This window comes from Oryza glaberrima, chromosome 4 (genome assembly GCF_000147395.1).
Source record: "Oryza glaberrima chromosome 4, OglaRS2, whole genome shotgun sequence".
Taxonomy (NCBI): Eukaryota; Viridiplantae; Streptophyta; class Magnoliopsida; order Poales; family Poaceae; genus Oryza; species Oryza glaberrima.
In genome coordinates, this window is record NC_068329.1 from 20,019,769 (window position 1) to 20,040,368 (window position 20,600).

The window sequence follows — 20,600 nt, forward strand, 5'->3', positions numbered from 1 at the left end:
CCGAGGGAGTATCATGTATCTTTAATCTTATAGGAATTGAAAACACACGAAACATATGCCTTTTATTGCACCAAATGAAAAATTAAGTTCGTTTTTTTTATGGAACGGGCAAAGTGCGATATTATTTTCTAGTCTCGTGTTACACTGTGCCGATGAGTGCTCATGGACGCGTTCATCCCTGATTAGAAACAGTAGTTACACCTGTGTGCTGACTGAGCACAAGAATTTTTTTATGAGCACTGGAAAACTCAGGTGAGAACGTTGCAGAAGGTTATACCGCTGCCATTGATTCAAACAGAACTGAAACAAAACAAGTTTACTTTCTAGTCCCTTACATCCAAGGCTAAGTGAATACCCAATAAAAAAACCGTATATCCCCCAGCTAACTTATTACCACAGTCCCTTACTCCCTTGTTCATATCAGGAAAACACTAATAACTTAATTCTGATGAATTCATGTCGATATATCCTTCTCGTGCAAATAATCTACAAAACTGAAGTTAAAGTATCCCGTGGCGCCACTAAAGCATACTAGCTTACACCTCTGGATGGCTTCAGTGTCATTTTGAGGATAAGATCAATTCCAAACTTCAGCCAACATAACCAACCATCCTACACCAGAACTGATAGATGAACTGCCAGTTCTGGGAGGTTGAAATGGCTGCAACGACTTGGCTACACACGATCTCATGAAGCAATCAGTCGGGGTTAATCACCCAGGCCACAAGTAATTCATGCCACAAAGTTCAAGGAAGAAGGGTCCTGACTAGGTCTATCCAGCCTTTTCCTGCAAAAGGAAACAATACCATCATAACTGTATCTGAAACTACATTCTAATTGAAAATTGTTATATACATTCTAAATGAAAATTGTTTTATACATTCTAAATTTACGAAATTACTTGGGCAAAATCTGGCCCCACCACGCAATCAACTCTGCGATCTTTTTCTTTTTCTTCTTTTAACATGGTATTTTTAAACCTTGAGAACAAGAATGCAGATGTTCCTTTTCACCTCGTTCAAACATATCAATGTACGTATATGATAATAATTGGGAAAAATATTTTCCTTTGAAAAAAGGCAAATGAAAAGCAAATTTCTGCATTATCAGGAAACTTAGCCGGACTTAATCTTCAGAGGAACTTAACTAATATGAAAAAAAAAACCCTGCTGATCTAGTGTTACATTACAAGGTGCGATCATTCAAATCAGTGAAACATCAATGACCAATGTCAGTGATAAAATTCTTGTAGATTATTAAGAATTTTCAATTTAGTTTAGCCAAAACAAAATGAATGAGGTCATGAAACTTGAAGAAACACTGTGGAGTTTCCAATGGAATGATATAACCATATAGTTCCACTAGTTTAATCAAAAGTTACTGCCAGCATTGAAAACTGGTGACAAACAGTTACATACCGCTACTACTTTCCTGGCAATTATCATGAGCGAAAAAAAGCAAACACATTCATAGCACTTCATGGCCTTAAGTCAGCAGACACAATATGCAAATGAGATTTTTTTTTCTGGTTGTAGCAACTAGCAACCTTTATGTGGGATTATAATATATCAAACAGCCCCTTTCCACAGATTTAAATTTAATTCTAAGCACATTTAGTGGGCATATAATGATATTTTTAGTTTGAACATGAAAGAAGTGCCTGTTTTCAGCACCAGCATGCCCATTGACTTCATACAAAATATAGTTGTCCTTACTCCTTACCAATTTACCATCCTCAACAAGTAAAGACTAAAGAGAACACTTTATGTTATAGGTTCATGAAATAGACAAGGTTTGCTCTAATTTTGCCATCACACTGATTCATATAATAGCTGTGGTCGTTTACAGGAGATGTTCTTGGGTCCAATAAAACACTTCCACAGATGCATTGCAGTAGCTCCTTAAAATACTAATTTTGTTGATATAAGAAGACAAATCTGATATCTTGAGCTATTGCATTTAAAAAGTACCATATGTTCGAGAACTATATGAAAGAAAAAAAATGTATGTAATTTTGCTGAATCAGCATATCTATGAAACATATGGGTTGGAAGCTGTACCTCATGAACGGTTTTATACGTGATATTGACCTTTCATAACCATCTTCTGAATCATTCTTTGCATTATCATCTGATGCCTGCTCCACATCGTTGTCTTCTTCATTTTCTCGTCTTGGTTTTGCTTGTTGTCTTGATGTAGGCTTCCAGCTTGCTTTGGCAAGTGACTTAGCAAGTAAATCTGCAATATTTATTGACATTTCCTCAGCTTTCTGCACATGAGGAAAATGATCTTCCTCAAAATGGTGTGACAACCACAAGTACATTGACAGGACCTGATGTTTTGTCTCAAGGTCCAGAAGCTCAGTGTCGTTCTTTGCAGAACCCTTTGGCATTCCCATTGCAATGCTAACACGACGGCTTTGGCTATAGTTTGTAGCAAATCTCAGAAGATGGTACATGGCTTTTGGATCCCTTATATTCACTGGAGCAAAACAAAAATTGTAGCGATCCTTGAGGGAGAGACCCTGGATCCTCTCAAGCATATTAGCAACCTTCTTGATACTTTCCTGGTGACACATGAAGTATGTACTGTCGACGCGGCAATTTTCACGGAACTTATCCAGCAGTTCATTGAAGGTAAGGTCAGGAAACTGGCTGGCAAAACTTTCCACCTGCTCAAAGCAAGGGAATAGACCAACTTTCTTCGCTTCCTCAAATGGTTGCTGAAGGCACTGGATCAAATAATCCAAATCATCCAACAAGAAGGTGGTTGTCAGCCCATCTGGGTAAATACTGCCTCTCCGACCAGCTCGCCCAGCAATCTGTTTTACCTGTGAAGCAGCAACAGGTACCATCCTGTCCCCATTGTACTTGGCCAAACTATAGAATACCACTCTCCTAATGTTGAGGTTCAATCCCATACCAACAGCATCACTTGCTACAAGCACATCATACTCATTATCCTGCTCATTAAACAGCTTTGCTTGCTGCCGCCGTGTCTCTGGTGGAAGAGCTCCATATATAACGCAACACTTGTGCTTCGTAAACTTCTCGATTGCCAGTTTCACCTCAAATATCTCTCTGCGTGAAAACGCGACAATGCAGTCACCAGAGCGCACATTCTTGAGGTCTCCAAGCAGTGTCTTTGCTTCAACAACAAGCGGTTTGAAGCGCTCATATTGATGCACCTCCAAATCATCTCCAGTATCTGCGCAAATCTTCCGAACAATCTTCAGAACACTAGGGTCACCACAGAGATGTATCTCGTCTGCCTTGAGCCCAAGAACGGCTCGTGTCCACGCATAGCCCCTGACAGGGTCAGCCATCATCTGTATCTCATCAACCACAGCAACCTCGTAGGGCTCCTCCGTGGAGAGCATTTCGATCGTGCATGCGACGTGGTTGGAGAATGGCACCTCCTTGATCTCCTGTCCAGTGCGGAGGCTGCAGTAGACGCCCAGGGCATTGACCTTGTCGAAGACCTCCATGGCGAGGAGCCGGAGCGGGCTGCAGTACACGCCGGACTTGGCGGCGGCGAAGCGGGTGAGCGCGTTGTGCGTCTTGCCGCTGTTGGTGGGCCCGCAGTGGTACACCACCCGCCGGCGCATGGCGCGGGCGAAGGGGTACCACGCGTGCGGCGCCGTGAGGTCCGCCGCGGCCATGACGGACTCGTGCTTCCTCAGCTCGTCCGCGAGGTGGGTCACGCAGAACTCAGCGAAGGTCGGGAGGAGGAGGGCGTGCGCGTCGTCGGCCGGGAGGGAGAGGAGGTGCTCGGCGGACTCCAGGGAGAGGCGCGCGGGGAGGAAGTGGCGGAAGCGGCGGGCGTAGGTGGGGAACGCCGAGGCGGGGATGTAGAGCGCGAGGGCTTGGTCGGACATAGCCGGGTCCTTGCCGAAGCGGCGGAGGAGCGCCACCACGGCGTCCCACGTGGCCTTCGGGAGGCGCGACGCGCCGGTGGCGGGCTCCGAGGTCGACACCTCGCGCCATAGCTGCTTCCCGTCAAGAGGCGGCCGCGGCTTACTGTCCCCCTCGGCGGTCACGTCGGAGGAGAAGAAGAAGCGGTGGTGGGGCGGCGGGTTCCAGGGGGAAGGGGATCGGGGCGCGGCCCGCTGGAGGTGGGAGAGGAGTGGGAGGAGGAGGATGCGCCGGTGGTTGTGAGAGGAAGTGGAGCGGCGGAGGAGTGCGGCGGCGATGGCGGCGGCGGCGGCCATGGAGGGTAGTAGGTCGGGTTAGGAGGCGGCCGGCGACATGGGGCAAGGGGAAGAAGGGAGAGGCGTCGCGCGACAGGCGGCGGCCCAGTAATTGGCCGTGGGCCGAGTTGGGCCGCCAGCGGAGTCGGCGGCGTTGATAGCTAACCTTTGAGAAAAGGAAAAAGTACACCGAAGGTCCCTCAACTTGTCATCGAGTTACAAAATCGTCCCCAACCACAAAACCAGATATGAAACATTCATCTCAACTTACAAAACCGTTTACTTTAGTTCCCTCAGTGGTCTTGAGCCCGATTTTATCCCACGTAGTGGCCGAGTCAGCATGTGACCCACATGGGCCCCACATGTCAGAATGCCACGTTATCCCATCCTCTCCTTCCTCCTCTATCTCCCTCTCTCACTTCTCTCCTCTCGGAGCAAATGTTTGTTATGGGCTGCTTCTTATTCCTCAAGATGAGGGATGTTTCATATTTGGTTTTGTGGTTGGGGGACGATTTTGTAACTCGATGACAAGTTGAGGGACCCTTGGTGTACTTTTTCCTTGAGAAAATCCGCCCATAACAAACATTTGCTCCAATCAAAGAATACCACAAAATTTTTTGAATGCCAAATAATACCACAAAGATAACCAAAATTTCCATCTATACCACGAAATCTAATAACCAAATTTTCCATCTATACCACGAAATCTAACCTCTCCTCTCATGACAGCCAAGATTGAATTGATTAATCATCAAGACTACGACAATAGCAGCGATGACGCCATCTAGATCGAGCTCCAGCCGAAGCATCGGTGTGACCACCTCGTCCTTGGCAATTGCAGACACGACAATGACTTCTATCTCAAGCTCCGGAAGAGGATGAATCCACTCCAAAGATCAGATGAGAGGGGATGAGGAGAGAAAGAAGAAGGTGAATGCATCATTTGGTTCTTTATGTGGTATTGATTGGTATTGTGAAAATTTTGTGGTATTCTTTGATTTGGGATAAATTTTTGGATCACGGATAGAATTTTCTCCGTATTTTATCTTAACCTTTGAGGGAGTTAAGACTTCGAGGTCCATGGTTTACCAGAAGGGATGAAAAATGGATCGGTTATTTTTCTGTTTTGGTCCGAATCCAATAGAACTAATAATATGCTAAAATATTTTGTAAAATCTGGCGTATTAGGATTAGAATATGGTATTGCTAAAATTCAATGATGCATATTATCCGATTTTTTAATGCGAATTATCTGACAAAGTGCTATCCAGATAATTCAATTTTTAATAACTACGCCATATGATTATATAGCTATCATAGCTCAACCAAATGATTTGTTTGTTTTTTCTCTTACTAGAAAAAATGTTCGTGCGTTGCAACGAGTAAATACGTTTTTTCAATGATATATTAAGAGCTGAGCAAAAAATTGAAATATTGGGATCGCTATACATTATAATTGAAAAAGTTAATGAAAATTCTAATATTGGGATCGCTATATATTATAATTAAAAAAAGTTAATGAAAATCTTTCTTAGGTTTTGGGCCGAAAGCATTCCTTACTTTTCAGCCCTAGGCCAGTCCGCTACCTCCCTCTATTTAGCCTGCTTGTTTCGACCCAGTCAAGAGTGAAGCCGTTTTTAGCCCTAGGTTGGTCCGCTACCTCCTTCGTTTGGCCTGCTTCCTTCGACCCATCAAATCCGGACGAATCTTCCTCGATCACCCAAAATTGGTTGAGAGTTTTTTATCCGGCCACTCACCTCTTTCCGTTTTACCCAAAATCAGAGCATAAAACTCGGGATAAAAATCATCGGGAAAGATCGCCGTCATCATTGGCAACTGTTAGATTAAATCCGACAAAATAAAGCAAGGAAAATCATAGAGAGAATGATGAGGGAGGAGTAGGAATCGATTTTTTTATTTGCAATCAAATTGGAGTGAAAACGCACGATCGATATGGCGCTAGCGCGTTGCCAGGGTTCAACTTGGTAGACGTGCCGCGAATAGATCGGATTAAAAAAACCAGTTGAGAAAAACCAAAATCGCATGGGATAAAAAACCGGTGAAAAAAATTGACAAAAAAAAGCGCCCAGGAGGTGCGGTGTGATTGAAAAAACCGGACAAAAAAAACCAATAACGCGTGCGCAGGAAAAAAAACTCTTTAGCGTGAAAAAAAAATCGCCAGTAAAAAAACACAAACGGACTATTTTTTTTGTTTTTTTACTGGCGAGACTTTTTTCCCCTTTTTTTTCCTTGAGTCGGACGATTTTCTTTCTTAGGCCCTCTTTGTTTAGGCTTATAAGCCAACTTATAAGTCGAAAAGTCTAAGCCTAAACAAACAAGCAGCTTTTCCGTTTGGCTTTTTTGAAGCCACAAGTCACTCTAACACTATTAAGCCAAAAGCTAGGTTGGAGAAGCTTTTTTGGCTTATGTGAGGTAGATATATGACTCAACTAATAAACTTAGGACATTAAATCCACCGGCTTATAAATCATATAAGCCAATAAGCTGACTTAAAAGTCTAGGCCAATAAGCCTAAGCCTAAACAAAGAGGGCCTTACAACGATAGAAGCTTTTTTATCCTTTTTTTAGTCGGACTTTTCTTTTACCTCGGACTTCTTTTTCTTTTTTACCGACTTTGGAAATTTCTTATTCTTTTTAAGTAGAGATAGAGATACAGAGATTAAAACTGAAAATAAAATTAAAACCGATTCAAACACAGATGACGTATGAAAGTACCGGCAAAAACATCTTAAATTTTTATAATAGTAGATATAAGCTCTCTATCTAGTTTGTAAGTCTAATTAGTTTTATTGTGTGGTGTGATGTTAAGTGTTTCTAATTCTTGTTATTATTGTATTACGTTGTATATGTATGCAACATCCGATATTTTTGATTCGTTTATAGGCCGTGTCCTCTTCGACTCTATATCATTTTCAACGCTACATTCACACCAAATCCCAATCCGCTAAAATAATTTGGTATCCATTCGAGTATCCAAATCCATACTGTTTTCAACCCTTAGGCTATATTCGATTAATCCCCACAAACCCCTCCAATCCCCTTCAACACCCTTTAAACCGAGCAAGGCCTTAGGGGGACTGAATGCAAATACATGGGGACCTTTCTGAAAAAAAGTACAAAAATAGGGGCTATTTGGAAAGAGGGGGCTCTGTCAAAAACAGCATCGTGTGGCCTGTTTAATTGGGCTGAGATGGTCTGGGCCGTATGCCCGTACACCTCTCCCATCCGGCCATCCCCCACGATACCGTCAGTCCGTCACGCCCCAGAATTGGTGTGAGGTTTCAAATCATCTCGCTTCACGGTGGTAGCTCGCAAGCCACACACGCACGCACCCCCACCACTCCTCCCATTCGAGACCCCGCGGGGCTCTGGATTGCTTGCTCGGAGCCTGGGATGCACTGCCTCGCCTGCGCCGCGCCGGCCGCGCGGGCCCCGGGCAGTCGCGTCGGCGGCGGCGGCCGCCGGAGGATGGCTATCGAGTGCGCCGCCTCCTCCCCCTTCACCCGCGACGGCGAGGAAACGGCCCCGAGGTATGCCCGCCCCTTGCCCCTGCGCCAGAAATTTTGTTCTAACCGGGTGGTTTTCATCGGTACAATCTGGTGGTTCTGGATAACTGTATTGCGTAGTTAGTGTAGGATGGCCCAATTTGGGTACCTTTCGCTTGCTGAATCTCGGTTGCTTCTAGCGGGAGATTATTGATTATTCCAGTTGTGTTCCGTTTGATATCTAGTAGAGTAGTAGTTGATGAATTTTTAGGGGAAAATTCGATGTGTGAGAACATTCGTGTTAGTTAACTCACCATCAAGCAGCGTCCACATTTTCTCATGTTCTGTTAGTAGTATTTGTCTTTTGCACGGCGCTCACTCTGTGACTATGTGCACCTGCATTAGGTATTCATAGTTGGTTGACCGTTTTCCTATTCACTCTATCTGTTTATGTTTATCTGAAATTATATTCCAGGTCAATGATGGAAACATATGGTGAAATGTCAAGTAAACCTGTATTGCTTGCGTCAAGGAGGAAGCTTATTGCATTATCATCGTTTTGCTTTTGCTTACATTCTTCAAGGTACTTCTCAGGTTCGGACTAAGTGGCATGATAATTTAGGTGTTAATAGAAATTAACTCGATCCTTATCAGTTGTCACCTACCCAAATGATTGCTTTTGTAGTATTTAATTTACTCTATAAGTGTTCATGCTTTGTAACTTACAACTCCTTAAATACAGCACTTGCTTTGGGTGATCCATCTGTTAAAATTGATGATGTCACTCCAAAGATTTTTCCATCTGGTCCACTGTTTCCAACTGAGGTCAGTACTTAGTTGAACCCACTTTATCCTATTTTACTTCTTCCAAAAATATATTTACATTTCTTTGGATATTTCTTCTTTTATGGCTTGCATGGCAGAAACGGATCGCACAGCTTTTTGAAACAAATACTTACTCTGTTGTCAACATTTTTGATGCAACTCTGCGCCCTCAGCTCAATGTAACTGGTGTTGTTGAGGTAAAACTAAAATGTGCTTTCGTGTTATAGGTTAGAGTAGAGTCAAGAGTATGTGTTAGTTGTTGCTCAAATTGACAAATGCATCACTAGTATTCTCCATAGAAGCACTAGGATAGGACAAGTCTGGCATTCTTTCTTTCTGAACTGGTGATTCGATCAAGCTAAAGTTAGACAAGGAATTGCTGATTTGTTGTCTTGATGTCCTGTATATCTTTCGCAGATATCATGTGTAGTCTTATTGTTACTTTTAATAGAAATTTTAGAAGCCCTTGTTTGAAAGAAACTTCTTAATATTCATTATAGATTCCCGAAGGAAATGGTTCTGGCGTAGTTTGGGATGATTCCGGCCATATTGTTACAAACTACCATGGTATGGCAGTCAGTAAATTAAAAACCCACCATATGTGAGAGATCTAAATTCCTTCATACATAATTATGGTGCTTGACCCTTTCACCTTGTTTCACACTCATCTTATTCATTTTAATTGTTGGTGCAATGACAGTGGTTGGCAATGCCCTTTCAAAAAAACCAAAGCCTGGCGAAGTTGTTGCGCGTGTCAACATTCTTGCTGCTGATGGGTAAATTCTAATAAAACTGCATTTTACAGGATAGTTTCATGATTTAATGTATATACAATTGCAATGTTCCTTGTATATGCAAGCCAACTAATCGTTAATGCTCTGGTGCTCTCCTATATCTACCTGAAAGGATACAGAAAAATTTTGAAGGCAAATTGGTTGGTGCTGACCGTTCTAAAGATCTTGCTGTTCTCAAGGTGAGAAGTCTTTTGATTAGCTATAGAGAATTGTCATCTATCATCACTATGTTTACCATAGGTTTCTCTCATCTCATTTCGGTGTGCAACATTTTATATTAGTCATTCAATTCATTTCATCTCCCTGGTGGCCTGGCATGTAGATGCCTCAAACTCTCATTAATATCCTTCTGTCGTTAGCCAAGGATTTAACTATCTGCTCATTTTTATCTCACATGGCATATGTCATGGACTAAGAAAATAAAAAGGGAGTAGAAAGTGGAAGTAACAGAAAAAGGAAAAAATGATACTTTTGGAGTTTTAGTTTCACAATTAAAAATTCATCTCTTTAGCCAACTGCTTCAGTTTTTCCCTTTTTGTTGTTTTGTTTTGTTATGGTATAATAGTTTATTTGTGACAGTAACACAACATTTTCTTCTGTTGAGTTAGGGGTCCCATGCTATTTGATTGAAATGTTTTTTGAAGAGTTAAGTTACGAAACTGCGGGGGGGGGGGGGGGGGGGGGGGGGTTCCTTTCAGAGGTCAAGAATACATACTTTTGTTTGGCCCGTCCTTTCTTCTTTTTTGGAAATAGTATATGTATGTTTTTAGATACCAAGATGTTTTTATTTACCTACTCATCTTATGCCTGCCTTGTCCCAATGGAATCTAGTTCAAGGACAACCAATGGAAGGGCTGTATTAGATAATTTTACGGTTTGTTAGTGCGTAAAGTCCTGTTGTGATTTTCACCTGAGCTCAAATGTTGTCAGACATAGTACCTCATATATGGATTATGGACATGCAATAGGTGGATGCTCCTACAGATCTGTTGAAGCCAATTAACGTGGGACAAACTTCAGCTCTAAGAGTTGGTCAACAGTGTTTAGCAATTGGAAATCCATTTGGCTTTGACCATGCTCTAACTGTTGGTGTCATCAGTGGTTTAAATCGAGACATTTTCAGTCAAGCTGGAGTAACAATTGGAGGTGGAATTCAAACAGATGCAGCTATTAACCCTGGGAACAGGTTTGTAGATATGTTTCTTTAATGATTTATCAACTGATTACCCTTTTCTGGTCTCAGAACCCAACCTGGAAACTACCATTAGTTGTACTAGTTTACATCTGTATATTACTTACTGACAAGCATAAACACTTTTGTCACTAGTTACTTGATGGCTATACTGTATTACTGTTTATGGTTTCTACTATGCACAAAATGATAGTACTTGCCTATAACAGTGCAAAACAGTTGACTCAGGACACAGAAGAGGAAGTATTTTACTTCTTACTTTCTTGAGTTTCTAGCATCGCATCTAAAGTCAGGACACATAGATTGGGGCTAAATTGCAGCTCTGGCAGTTGGCATAGTGGTAATATTTGTTGCTGCCAGTTTACTATATTAGGGTAGAATTTGATCATATTTGTGGTCAAAATCAGCTTGACCATGTATGCCCTCGTCCTTGAAGTGATTTAGTATGCATTACCTGTACTCTGGGGCAATGAACATCTAGGGTTAAGGATCATGTTGTAAGTAGTGGTTTATACAATATGTGTTGGATATTTATGTTTCTGAAAATGTATTATAGAGGGTTTTACTAAGCATGTATACTGATGTATGTCCATGCAGTGGTGGTCCATTGCTGGATTCGAAGGGGCATATGATTGGTATTAATACAGCAATTTTCACACAGACAGGTTAGATTATCTCAACATGAAATGTATTAATCAAATAGCACTGAATTGTTTCATGCTGATTTGCGGAGGTAACATTAGTAGATGTTCATGCTTTCTCTACAGATGTCAAGGACTGCACTTAGCATTCAAAAGAGAATATGTCCAATTAGTAAAAGTTCATCCTCAATAAACTAAAATGATCGTAACACATTGCAAAGCTTGCCTCGATCCCTGTACATCAGTTCATTTCCCAGAGTACTCTGGTTGATGGCACACTTTGAGTGACTTTCTATTTTGATGGCATGATTAGTGAGTGGTATCATCTATCATGTTTATATTCGGATTCACAGCATTCTTTGAAATTGTTATTTGCTTGCATCCTAATGGGCTGTAAGAATTGACATAATTGATTATAGTTGACTCAAAATCACCTCCTTGAAGCTGTGCATTAGACCATTTGTTTTTGTTGTTGATTTGGTAGAGCATAAATCAGATATTCAGATCCAACTATGTCCAATGTAACTTAAATTCCTACGTTAGTCTGAGATTCCATTATTCCTTCAATGTCGCAGGAACATCTGCTGGTGTTGGTTTTGCCATCCCGTCATCAACTGTTCTGAAAATAGCTCCTCAGTTAATTCAGTTTGGAAAAGTATGTTGCATGGATATCTTTCAATAACATCATCATCAACCTAATAACATACGTATTTTCTAATCATCCCCTTAGAATAATGTGTTATGTTTATGGAGATGCCATATGTAGGTATATGTTTCATGCATTAGATGGCATCTTATGGATTGTGATTCTTTATCAATAATCAATAACTGTGGTTGTCATGATTTTAGACCAACATGCTGTGAAACATGCTCAGAGTCAACTTTAGGTGTTAGCAGTAGGAGGAAACTTTCGGTTGATAAGTTTTTGTAAATACTATAGGGACCTTTTCCAAAGATAGTTAAATTAATTTTGGTCTGAGTTTGGCCCAAAACTTTGCCCTCCCCTCCTGAAAACTCTCTTGAAACTTTGTGAACACTATTGCTTGAATGTTTTTGTTGCAAAAATTTTGAGCACAGATAAATTTTAGATTGCTATTAAGAACCTTCTTTCTTTTCCATTGCCGACACATGTGCTTAGCAGTTAGCTTCTGTATTCTATTTTATTTTAAATTATGCTTACACTCCTCTCTTAAGGTTCGCCGTGCTGGCTTGAATGTGGAGTTTGCTCCAGATCCAATCGCATATCAGCTTAATGTTCGCACTGGATCTCTAATATTGCAGGTAGACTGAGTTGGTGTAACCCATATTTTCTGTTGGCCAAACTGGATTCTGTTCATAATATTTCTGTTTCTGCAGGTTCCTGGGGGCAGTGCTGCAGCCAAAGCTGGTCTTGTTCCTACCAGTAGGGGTTTTGCTGGTAACATTGTTCTTGGTGATGTCATTGTTGCGGTGGACGGTAAACCTGTAAGTGTTGATTGGTTAACATTAAACTGATTTTATAGCCTTCTGTCAGAATCCTTGGATGCTATGTACTAAGGTAGCCTTAGTCCAGTCTCTGTTTCTCATGTTGGATCTTTTGGAGCAGATCAAAGGCAAATCTGATCTATCGAGGGTTCTGGATGATTATGGCGTTGGAGACAAGGTGAGCTTGACAATCCAAAGAGGCGCTGAAACTCTGGAGGTAACCTTGCCTTTAGAAGAGGCAAGTATCTGATGTATTTCTAGCAGTAAGTTGGCATCCCCGATCTATTGCTTTTGTAAATATCGCATTTGCTGAGCTGTTCATGCTTCCAACCTGAAGCCTTTTTCGTTTGTTTCTTAAATACTAAAACGAATCGATTCAGAATTCTCTCTCTCTCCTCTCCATAGATGGTGCCTCAATATACATCAGAGTTTCTGCTTATTATACGTCATAATCCTTTGAAGATTATGATGCAGTCAGTCCATCCTGATGATCTCATTGATGTAAGTATATGTAGGTAACCAGCTGAAATTCCTTCTCTTTTGGGGGGTTAACAAGGGTGTTTGCTCTAGTAACCCTAGGGGGATTACCTAAAGAAAGCAAAAGAAGAAGGGAATGTCGCTACTAGCGGCAACAGTGGGAGGCTTTTCGCTGTGTGGCGTGGCTTGGTTCCCACTTTGGATCTTTGAACGGGCCAAGATTGGCTTTTGGTTTTGGACTGACCCACTCAATCCAAGGCAAAACAAGCTTCATTGCGGAAGGGAAAAAAATTTCCCAAGGTTAAAATGGTGTTACACGACAAGAAGCCAAGAATGATACTGTAGAATAACACAACATAAAGCAACAGCTATATGGCACAGTAAGGTAAAGCACGGCAGGAGTAGCAAGATGTGCGTTGTGTTGGTTTCAGCATGGGGAGGCGTGCTCCTTTATTCAGAGAGAAGCTTCCAAAGTACACAGAAGAGAAAGCAACAGCTTGGGTTGGCTGATCTACAATCCAAAGAAAGAGACGGTTTATAATCCAAAGAAAGAGACAGTAGAGAGGTAACCCAGTGACAGTCTTGCATTGGTCCTAAATTCCTCCAAGTGACACTGTAGTGTAGCTAGCTATTCCCCAGCATCTTTGTTTTCCACCTGGCAGATTCTTCTAAAATAGAATTCAGCACCGCAGAATGCAACTGCATGCTGTGCTTTCTTTTCCCAGTGGGCACGGTCACCTTTGTTTTTTTGATGTTGATTAACCATCACCGCATAATCCTGCATTACCAAAACACCAAGCTACTATTTACTCCCTCCGTCCTAAAAAAAAAAGGCAAACCTTGAGTTTCCGTGCCAACGTTTGACTGTTTGTCTTATATGAAATGTTTTTATAATTAGTATTTTCATTTTTGTTAGATGATAAAACATGATTAATACTTTATGCGTGACTTATCTTTTTAATTTTTTAATAATTTTTTTAAATAAGACGGACTGTTAAACGTTGGACACGGAAACCAGTGTTTGTCTTTTTTTTTTTGGGACGGAGGGAGTACCTCACAGTCACTCACATGTCACGTCTAAGATAGGAGTATATTTCAGTAGCTTGTCAGGCAGACCCGCAACGCCCTTCTCTTTCTACCAAACTAGTACTGGGTTACATGCAAATGCGCAACACCATGAGCCAGCAACTCAGCAAGAATCACCTTCAAGTATAAAGTGATTTGGTTGCCTTGTTGGGTGTCCATCTCTTTGAGCTTTATGCTTTTGGACCGAGATCTCAGCCATCCCAGTTACAGATGTGGCCTAACACTGCCTAAGTGTCCCTGCTTCCCTATTCCTATATCTAGCAGAACAAAGGCACAGGATGCGGCCATTGTTACCAACATGGTCGAAGCTTACACTATCTACACAGATTTTTCTCGCAAAAACTAGCTTAGCTTGTACCAATAACGCGCCCTTGGTTAGAAGAGAATGAGAGGTCTCAACCTAGCACTGGCGGTGCTGGTTCTCGTCGTCGTCCTCTTGGCCTCCTTTTCCGACGAGGTTCTCGCCGTCAGAACCCCGGCCGTGTTCGCCGCGAGTCGCCGGAGCGCCTCGCCACCAACAGAGCGGCCGCGAGAGCTCGTGGAGGGCGGCAATGCCGTCGCCGCCACCGCCACCTTTGATGCCTCCGTGAAGGCCGCGGCGGCGACGGCGACGGCGACCGGCTCCTCTCCTTCGAAGGTGTTCGACCCTGACAGGATGAGCAAGCGTCGAGTCCGGCGAGGGTCCGACCCGATCCACAACAAATGCTAAGTTGCTGATGACTCGCCTGGGTCAGTACCATGGTCGATGGTCGGGATATATATATTTTAAGTGTCAATTCTCTTCTTCTTCCTCTTCTTCTTCTAGCTCCTTTTGTCTTGAGGTCTGAGTCGTTTCCGCCTTGTGGAGTTCGAACGATTTTGTTATAGAGATACTTGTACAGAGATGTCAAGCTAGAATGGGCAAGCTAATTAGGCTGCCGCGACACGTATGCTAGTCGAGGCCAATGTAACGTGTAACCCTCTTTCCAAGTTCGCACGCATGCAGATGCAGTAAACCAGCGAAATGCGCTTGTCCTTGATCAAAATTACCATGTTCTCTTCGACATTTTCAGTTCGCTTCAGCCATCAGCGACTTGACCGGACAGACAGCCGATCGATGCAAGCGCTGAGCGTACGCGACAGCCATCGACGACCGGTGGATCTGTGCTCGGCGCGCTGTCGTTAGTGGTGGCAGCGCGTGGTACACCGTACAACCGGACCAAGCGAGGGCAACCATGGGCTACGTTAGAATCGTTGGGCTTTTGAGCCCGTAAAAAAAACAAAGACTCGCATCATCGGCTTGAAGCCTTGAGCCCTTGAGACTCCCGGTGCGTTGTCCAGGCCTTTCCGTACTGTGAAATGCGACCCAACCACTCGAAATTCATACGCATTGTTTGGATTTCATTAAACTTTACTAAATTTAATTTCTATATATTTGAGCAGGCTTGCATGAGTCGATAACTGCACATTTCTAGAAATTATCATCACTTAACACTAGCTATCTAAGTCGTGCCTACAGGCGACCATAACCTGTCTTTTATTTTCGAATATGATAGTACATTGTTTGTAATGATTACATATGTTAAAATTTAATTGGTCTATTTGCGGATTTGAATTATATTATTTGATTTTGTTAAGAATTGAACTTTGGAGAGTATTTGGTTCAATGTTCAAGCAATTAGGTTGAGATATAGTTTTGGATTATGCATATCAGTTTGTTTTTCTATTTGTTAGTTACATATATATATTTCTGTAGGTGGTAGATATTTTTTATTTTATTTATTAATTTATGATTGTTTCTATGACCTGCACATCTGATAATTTTAGACTTGCTATGTTGTTTAATTGCGAATGTAGGATTTATTGCAATTCTATTGACATAAAATCCATAACACACACGTTATTCGGTATGTTTATTGGTGGGTTACTCTACGGCTATATATGTAAAGATGTACCGAGAATCACTTTTTATATATGTAGTGTCTTTAAGTGCATCTGACGGTGACTATTTGTTAGATGACGTGACATATCCTAGTTTCTTTGTGGGATTTAATTTTCACTTATAGAGATGTCCTATGCGCAAAAAATACTGCTGACTTGTGCAAAACCCTTGTTTTGATTATGCTGTTACTGAAAAAAAATGATAATATACATTTTCTTAAATATTTTTTATTTATATACTTGCATGAGAAGAAATCATTGAAATATACACATGCTATAAATTGAAAATGCTAGTGTGCTCACAAATCGTGTTGTGGAGACGCGGGTTCCTCTTGCCCATTCTGCGGGGACGGTCTAACCAGCAGTCCTGCGTCTCCGCAACACGATTTGTGATCGCACCCACGTTTTCGGTCTGCGGCATACATATATTTCTGCAATTTCTTCCCACGTAGGGATATAAACGTAAATTGTTAAAATAAAAGGCATATTCTTAATTTTTTTTTCTGCTGTTACTACTGATAGCTCGCTGAAAGTGAAAGGTCATCGCTGAGTTGGTGACCATATACGCGTTCTGCACAAAGCACATCTTTGTGTTCAAGTCGTGTTAAAATCTGAAACAGTGAAAAATTATGGTTATCGTGCCCAAGTTACTAACGACAAAAACAATCACCTTGGCTACTTGGCTCTAATTCAACACGGTGATAAATGCTAAACCTGACGAACATGACCAATTAAACACAAAGTAGTTAGCACAATGTAACTACTACTCGCTACTACTACCTCCGTTCCTAAATATTTAACGCCATTGATGTTTTTAAACATATTTAACTATTTATCTTATTAAAAAAATTAAGTAATTATTAATTTTTTTCTTATCATTTGATTCATTGTTAAATATACTTTTATGTATACATATAATTTTGTATATTTTACAATTTTTTTAATAAGACGAACGGTCAAATATGTGCTAAAAAGTCAACGATGTCAAAATATTTAGAAATAGAGGTAGTATTTTTTTCGTTGAACAAACTGAGCACAAAAATAATCACCTTGGTCATAATTCAACGTTCATTAATGCTAAACCTGCCGTACGCGAGCAACGTAGTAGTAGTAACTATTTTTTTCGTCGAACAAACTAAAGTCTGACAAGGACTCTCGTGGTCATGGAAACGATTATTTCAAATGCCATTGTCATTTGCCAACACACCTGATACCAACACAGCGAAAACAATTTTACTTTTACTTCCTTCTTGTCATCTGTCTCGTTCCTAGCACTGAGCACACGGACGTTCTCAGATTAAAACTCCTCGTGTCGAAACTCCCTCCGATCGACATAAGAGTTTAAGGCGTTTCATTCTTTTATAATTTTTAAGACTTCAATTACAACTTTTCTATATACCTATATAATCTTAAAAGAAACCAGTGATAATGTACGTTCGTCTGCCACCGCCACCAGTTAATTACATGTGCGTTTTTTTAAGATAATAATTACATGTGCGTTTAGTCTTAATTAGATCATCTAGTATTATTAGAACATGTTATGAGACACATGTATTTTGCTAGTTACTAGAATAAGTTAATAAAAATATATTAACTTTCGTAGCTATCTTTAGAAGTCAATCGTGTTATGAAAAAAACGGAGGGAGTTGTGTGTTTTCAAGACGAATCTACTACTCCTAAACTAAATATTTCAAAGTTTGTTACAGCTGAAGTTTAAAATGTTAGATCGAATCTTAACTTATCCAAAACGTTTCAAGTATTTATGATAGGAGGGAATAAGCATACTTAACAGAATTAAGAGACGTATCATACTGTGTTATTAACTGTAAAGAAATGGAACCATGCATGCAGCAGCACAGTGGATAGCACGCAAGTGCTTCCTGAACCTGATGTGATCAGTCGAGCGTGCAAGTAGCTTGATCACTCCTTGATTGGAAAAGAACGTATGGCTCCCGCTAGCTGCACCTGATCGTGAATTATTTTACACTTGGTTGGCCAGCCACCAAGCAACCTCGAGTGCTTATACAAAATCTCATGTTGGTACGGATCACCGAACGCATGGTCGAGGTCGTATGTTTCAGCTTCTAGTGTTGCTAGTAACTCACGGTAATTAACTAATTAATCTATACAATATACCAGGAGTTTCTAGCCTGCTTGTATATTTTTTTTGTTCTTTTCATCAGTGAAGTTACTAGCATGCAACATGTGCATCAAATTACGAGGAGTTAGAGTCATCAATGAATGCATGTGGATTTAGGGCTCCTTGAGACGTTAATTTTCATGATTTTCACATGAACTAGTTTAATTATTATTGTGAAATTCCTCTAAAAAATCATCCATTACGAAGCAGGAGGCGTTATATATTGAAGATTTTCGTTGTTTGTCACGAAATATAAGTTTTATATAGCGAAACTTGACAAATGATAGTGTGATCGCTTTCTGTTCTTTCTCTTGACATCATGACATTGTCAAACCTTTGTCTCTTATCCGTGTCGTCTACATACATACATACATACATACATACATACATATATATATATATATACATACATATATATATATATATATATATATATATATATATATATATATATATATATATATATATATATATATATATATATTCTCACATACAAAATATGCTTACCTTAACTAACTTAAGTTGTAACCAGCCTAATCAGGTTTAAGTTCTAAACTTGACATGGTCACATGGATACCCATATTTATGGCTAATTATTCTTTCAAGCCGATATATCTGTCGACATCGAGGCGTCCGTGATGACTTTTGCATTAGTCTCCAGATATGTCAACCTAGTCTTTCGGAGGTTCAATCGTAGAGGTGGTGTGTTCCAAAGCAACTGGATTCATAATGTGTTTCTTAAAAAAAACCATGTTTATTCACACTCATCACTACAGGGGACTTTAGTGCTCTTTTTGAACATAGGAGTTTCACAGAGATATTCTCCATGATCAATTAATAAAATTCCCTTAGAAAATACTGCGATTTTTTTCTAAGAAGTCCTTAACAGTTTTTTTGGGACAGGAATTAAAAGATTAATGGACGTGATGTTGAATCATCCATATATTAAATTACAAAGGAGAACTCTCAACTATGTGACAAATGAAAATGGCGATAGAAATTCCCAACTGATCGAGCACTGTTTTTGTAAGAGTGGATGGTAGGGATGAAATCGTTGGAGAATTCTCTATATTTTCCAATTCAACTATTTAGTAATACCATCAATATGATACTAACAGGAATTAGACAATTTAAATTTATGTCTAGAATCATAAACGTCACAACTTCTACGAGAACAATGATGGATTGGTTGGGAATATCCATCACCGTTCCCATCCCTAACTTTTGGTGGAGCTCATCGGAGCATGTACAATGGTATAGATGCTTAGATAGATAGTACATGGGTGCCGCGCTGAGGGGTGCTAATGCGTGGGTGGTCACACGGGGGCGAGCCTGCGCGGTGAGTTCGCCCCCTCTAGTCTCTCATCTCTCCTCTTTATATATATATATATATATATATATATATATATATATATATATATATATATATATATGTATATATATATATATATATATATGTATATATATATATATATATGTATATACTTTTATATATATATGTATAAACTTTGTATCACTTTGGGTTGACGCACACCGATATCAAGGGCCCCACTAGCGCACGGGGAGCCCCATCCCCCCCCCCCCCCCCCCCCCCCCCGATTCCTCCTCCAACCGTGCCCTGACCCTGTCAATGAAAACAAGTAGTATCGTTCGCTCCACCACGAGGACCTGCTTGAGGCTTGAGAGAGGAGGGAAAGGAGGATTGTCACAAGGCTGTGAAACGGGTGGCTAGGAAATTTAAAGCAAAACCAATATTTCATTATCCATTAGGTGTGCAATTGGTAGAGCATTCTCGAGATTGTATTGTATGCAAGGGTTTTTTTTCATGAACACGTAAAAACTTTACACATTAATATATTAGAAGAAGTGTAGTATACAACTGTGACACGCCGGGCAGTCACTGGAGGATCAGTGGGAGGGCATATCTCGTTACATAAGAAGCAGTCTGGACCAAGCAAGCGTTAGGTGGTTCAGGACAACACAAATTAAATTATACAATCTACAGTTAGGATAACATGATTTAGTTATCAATAACCATGTTTTTTTAAAGTTAAACGTAACATAGGAGTTCTCTCACAGTGACCAACTAGCTTTAGCTACTGTATCTTTCATAGTGACCAACTAGCTAGCATAGCTGCGCATAGGTAGGTATAGGTGATGCACCCAACAACGTATGCTGTATGCAGCAAAAGCGAGACGCTGAAGTGCAGAAATGCTTCCAAGTTCCAGCCTGTTTTGGGGCTTGGCTATTGCCTATATATACTGCTCCAAGATGACCCTGCATTAATCCATGCTAAGCCTCTTGTACTAATATTGCCAGATTTATTTACTAACTATTAAACGGGAACACAATGCCGGTCGGCACC

The 20,600-nt window shown here is 40.8% G+C and overlaps 2 protein-coding genes across 6 annotated transcripts; one reads left to right on the forward strand and one right to left on the reverse strand.

The window, feature by feature from the left end:
• Positions 1–261: 261 nt before the first annotated feature.
• On the reverse strand, positions 262–4,227 carry LOC127772129 (ATP-dependent RNA helicase SUV3L, mitochondrial). The gene is made up of 2 exons (XM_052298118.1): positions 2,061–4,227; positions 262–787 (listed from the first exon to the last, which is right to left on the reverse strand). Exons 1-2 carry the CDS (start codon positions 4,208–4,210, stop codon positions 733–735), a joined length of 2,205 nt encoding a protein of 734 aa, XP_052154078.1. The 5' UTR covers positions 4,211–4,227; the 3' UTR covers positions 262–732.
• A 3,271-nt stretch (positions 4,228–7,498) lies between these two features.
• Positions 7,499–13,944, forward strand: LOC127769289 (protease Do-like 8, chloroplastic). Of its 5 annotated transcripts, XM_052294825.1 has the most exons (14): positions 7,499–7,740; positions 8,171–8,289; positions 8,438–8,520; positions 8,619–8,717; positions 9,021–9,087; positions 9,221–9,296; positions 9,427–9,493; positions 10,283–10,500; positions 11,104–11,171; positions 11,723–11,802; positions 12,342–12,428; positions 12,504–12,611; positions 12,733–12,874; positions 13,127–13,944. In XM_052294825.1, exons 1-13 carry the CDS (start codon positions 7,604–7,606, stop codon positions 12,859–12,861), a joined length of 1,338 nt encoding a protein of 445 aa, XP_052150785.1. In that variant the 5' UTR covers positions 7,499–7,603; the 3' UTR covers positions 12,862–12,874; positions 13,127–13,944. The 5 variants fall into 5 exon arrangements, with proteins under 5 accessions (XP_052150785.1, XP_052150784.1, XP_052150786.1 ...); XM_052294824.1 differs by lacking the exon at positions 13,127–13,944 and having other exon boundaries at positions 12,733–13,093; XM_052294827.1 differs by lacking the exon at positions 13,127–13,944 and having other exon boundaries at positions 7,630–7,740; positions 8,171–8,278; positions 12,733–13,093.
• The last annotated feature ends 6,656 nt before the right edge of the window (positions 13,945–20,600 follow it).

Bases quoted from the DNA above. Each gene is read 5' to 3' on its own strand.
- LOC127769289 (XM_052294825.1), top strand. From the start codon at position 7,604: ATGCACTGCCTCGCCTGCGCCGCGCCGGCCGCGCGGGCCCCGGGCAGT. The intron at 8,290-8,437 runs GTTCGGACTAAG...CCTTAAATACAG, and splicing joins TTCTTCAAGGTACTTCTCAG to CACTTGCTTTGGGTGATCCA. The intron at 10,501-11,103 runs GTTTGTAGATAT...ATGTCCATGCAG, and splicing joins GCTATTAACCCTGGGAACAG to TGGTGGTCCATTGCTGGATT.
- LOC127772129 (XM_052298118.1), bottom strand. From the start codon at position 4,210: ATGGCCGCCGCCGCCGCCATCGCCGCCGCACTCCTCCGCCGCTCCACT. The intron at 788-2,060 runs GTACAGCTTCCA...TTCCTTTTGCAG, and splicing joins CGTATAAAACCGTTCATGAG to GAAAAGGCTGGATAGACCTA.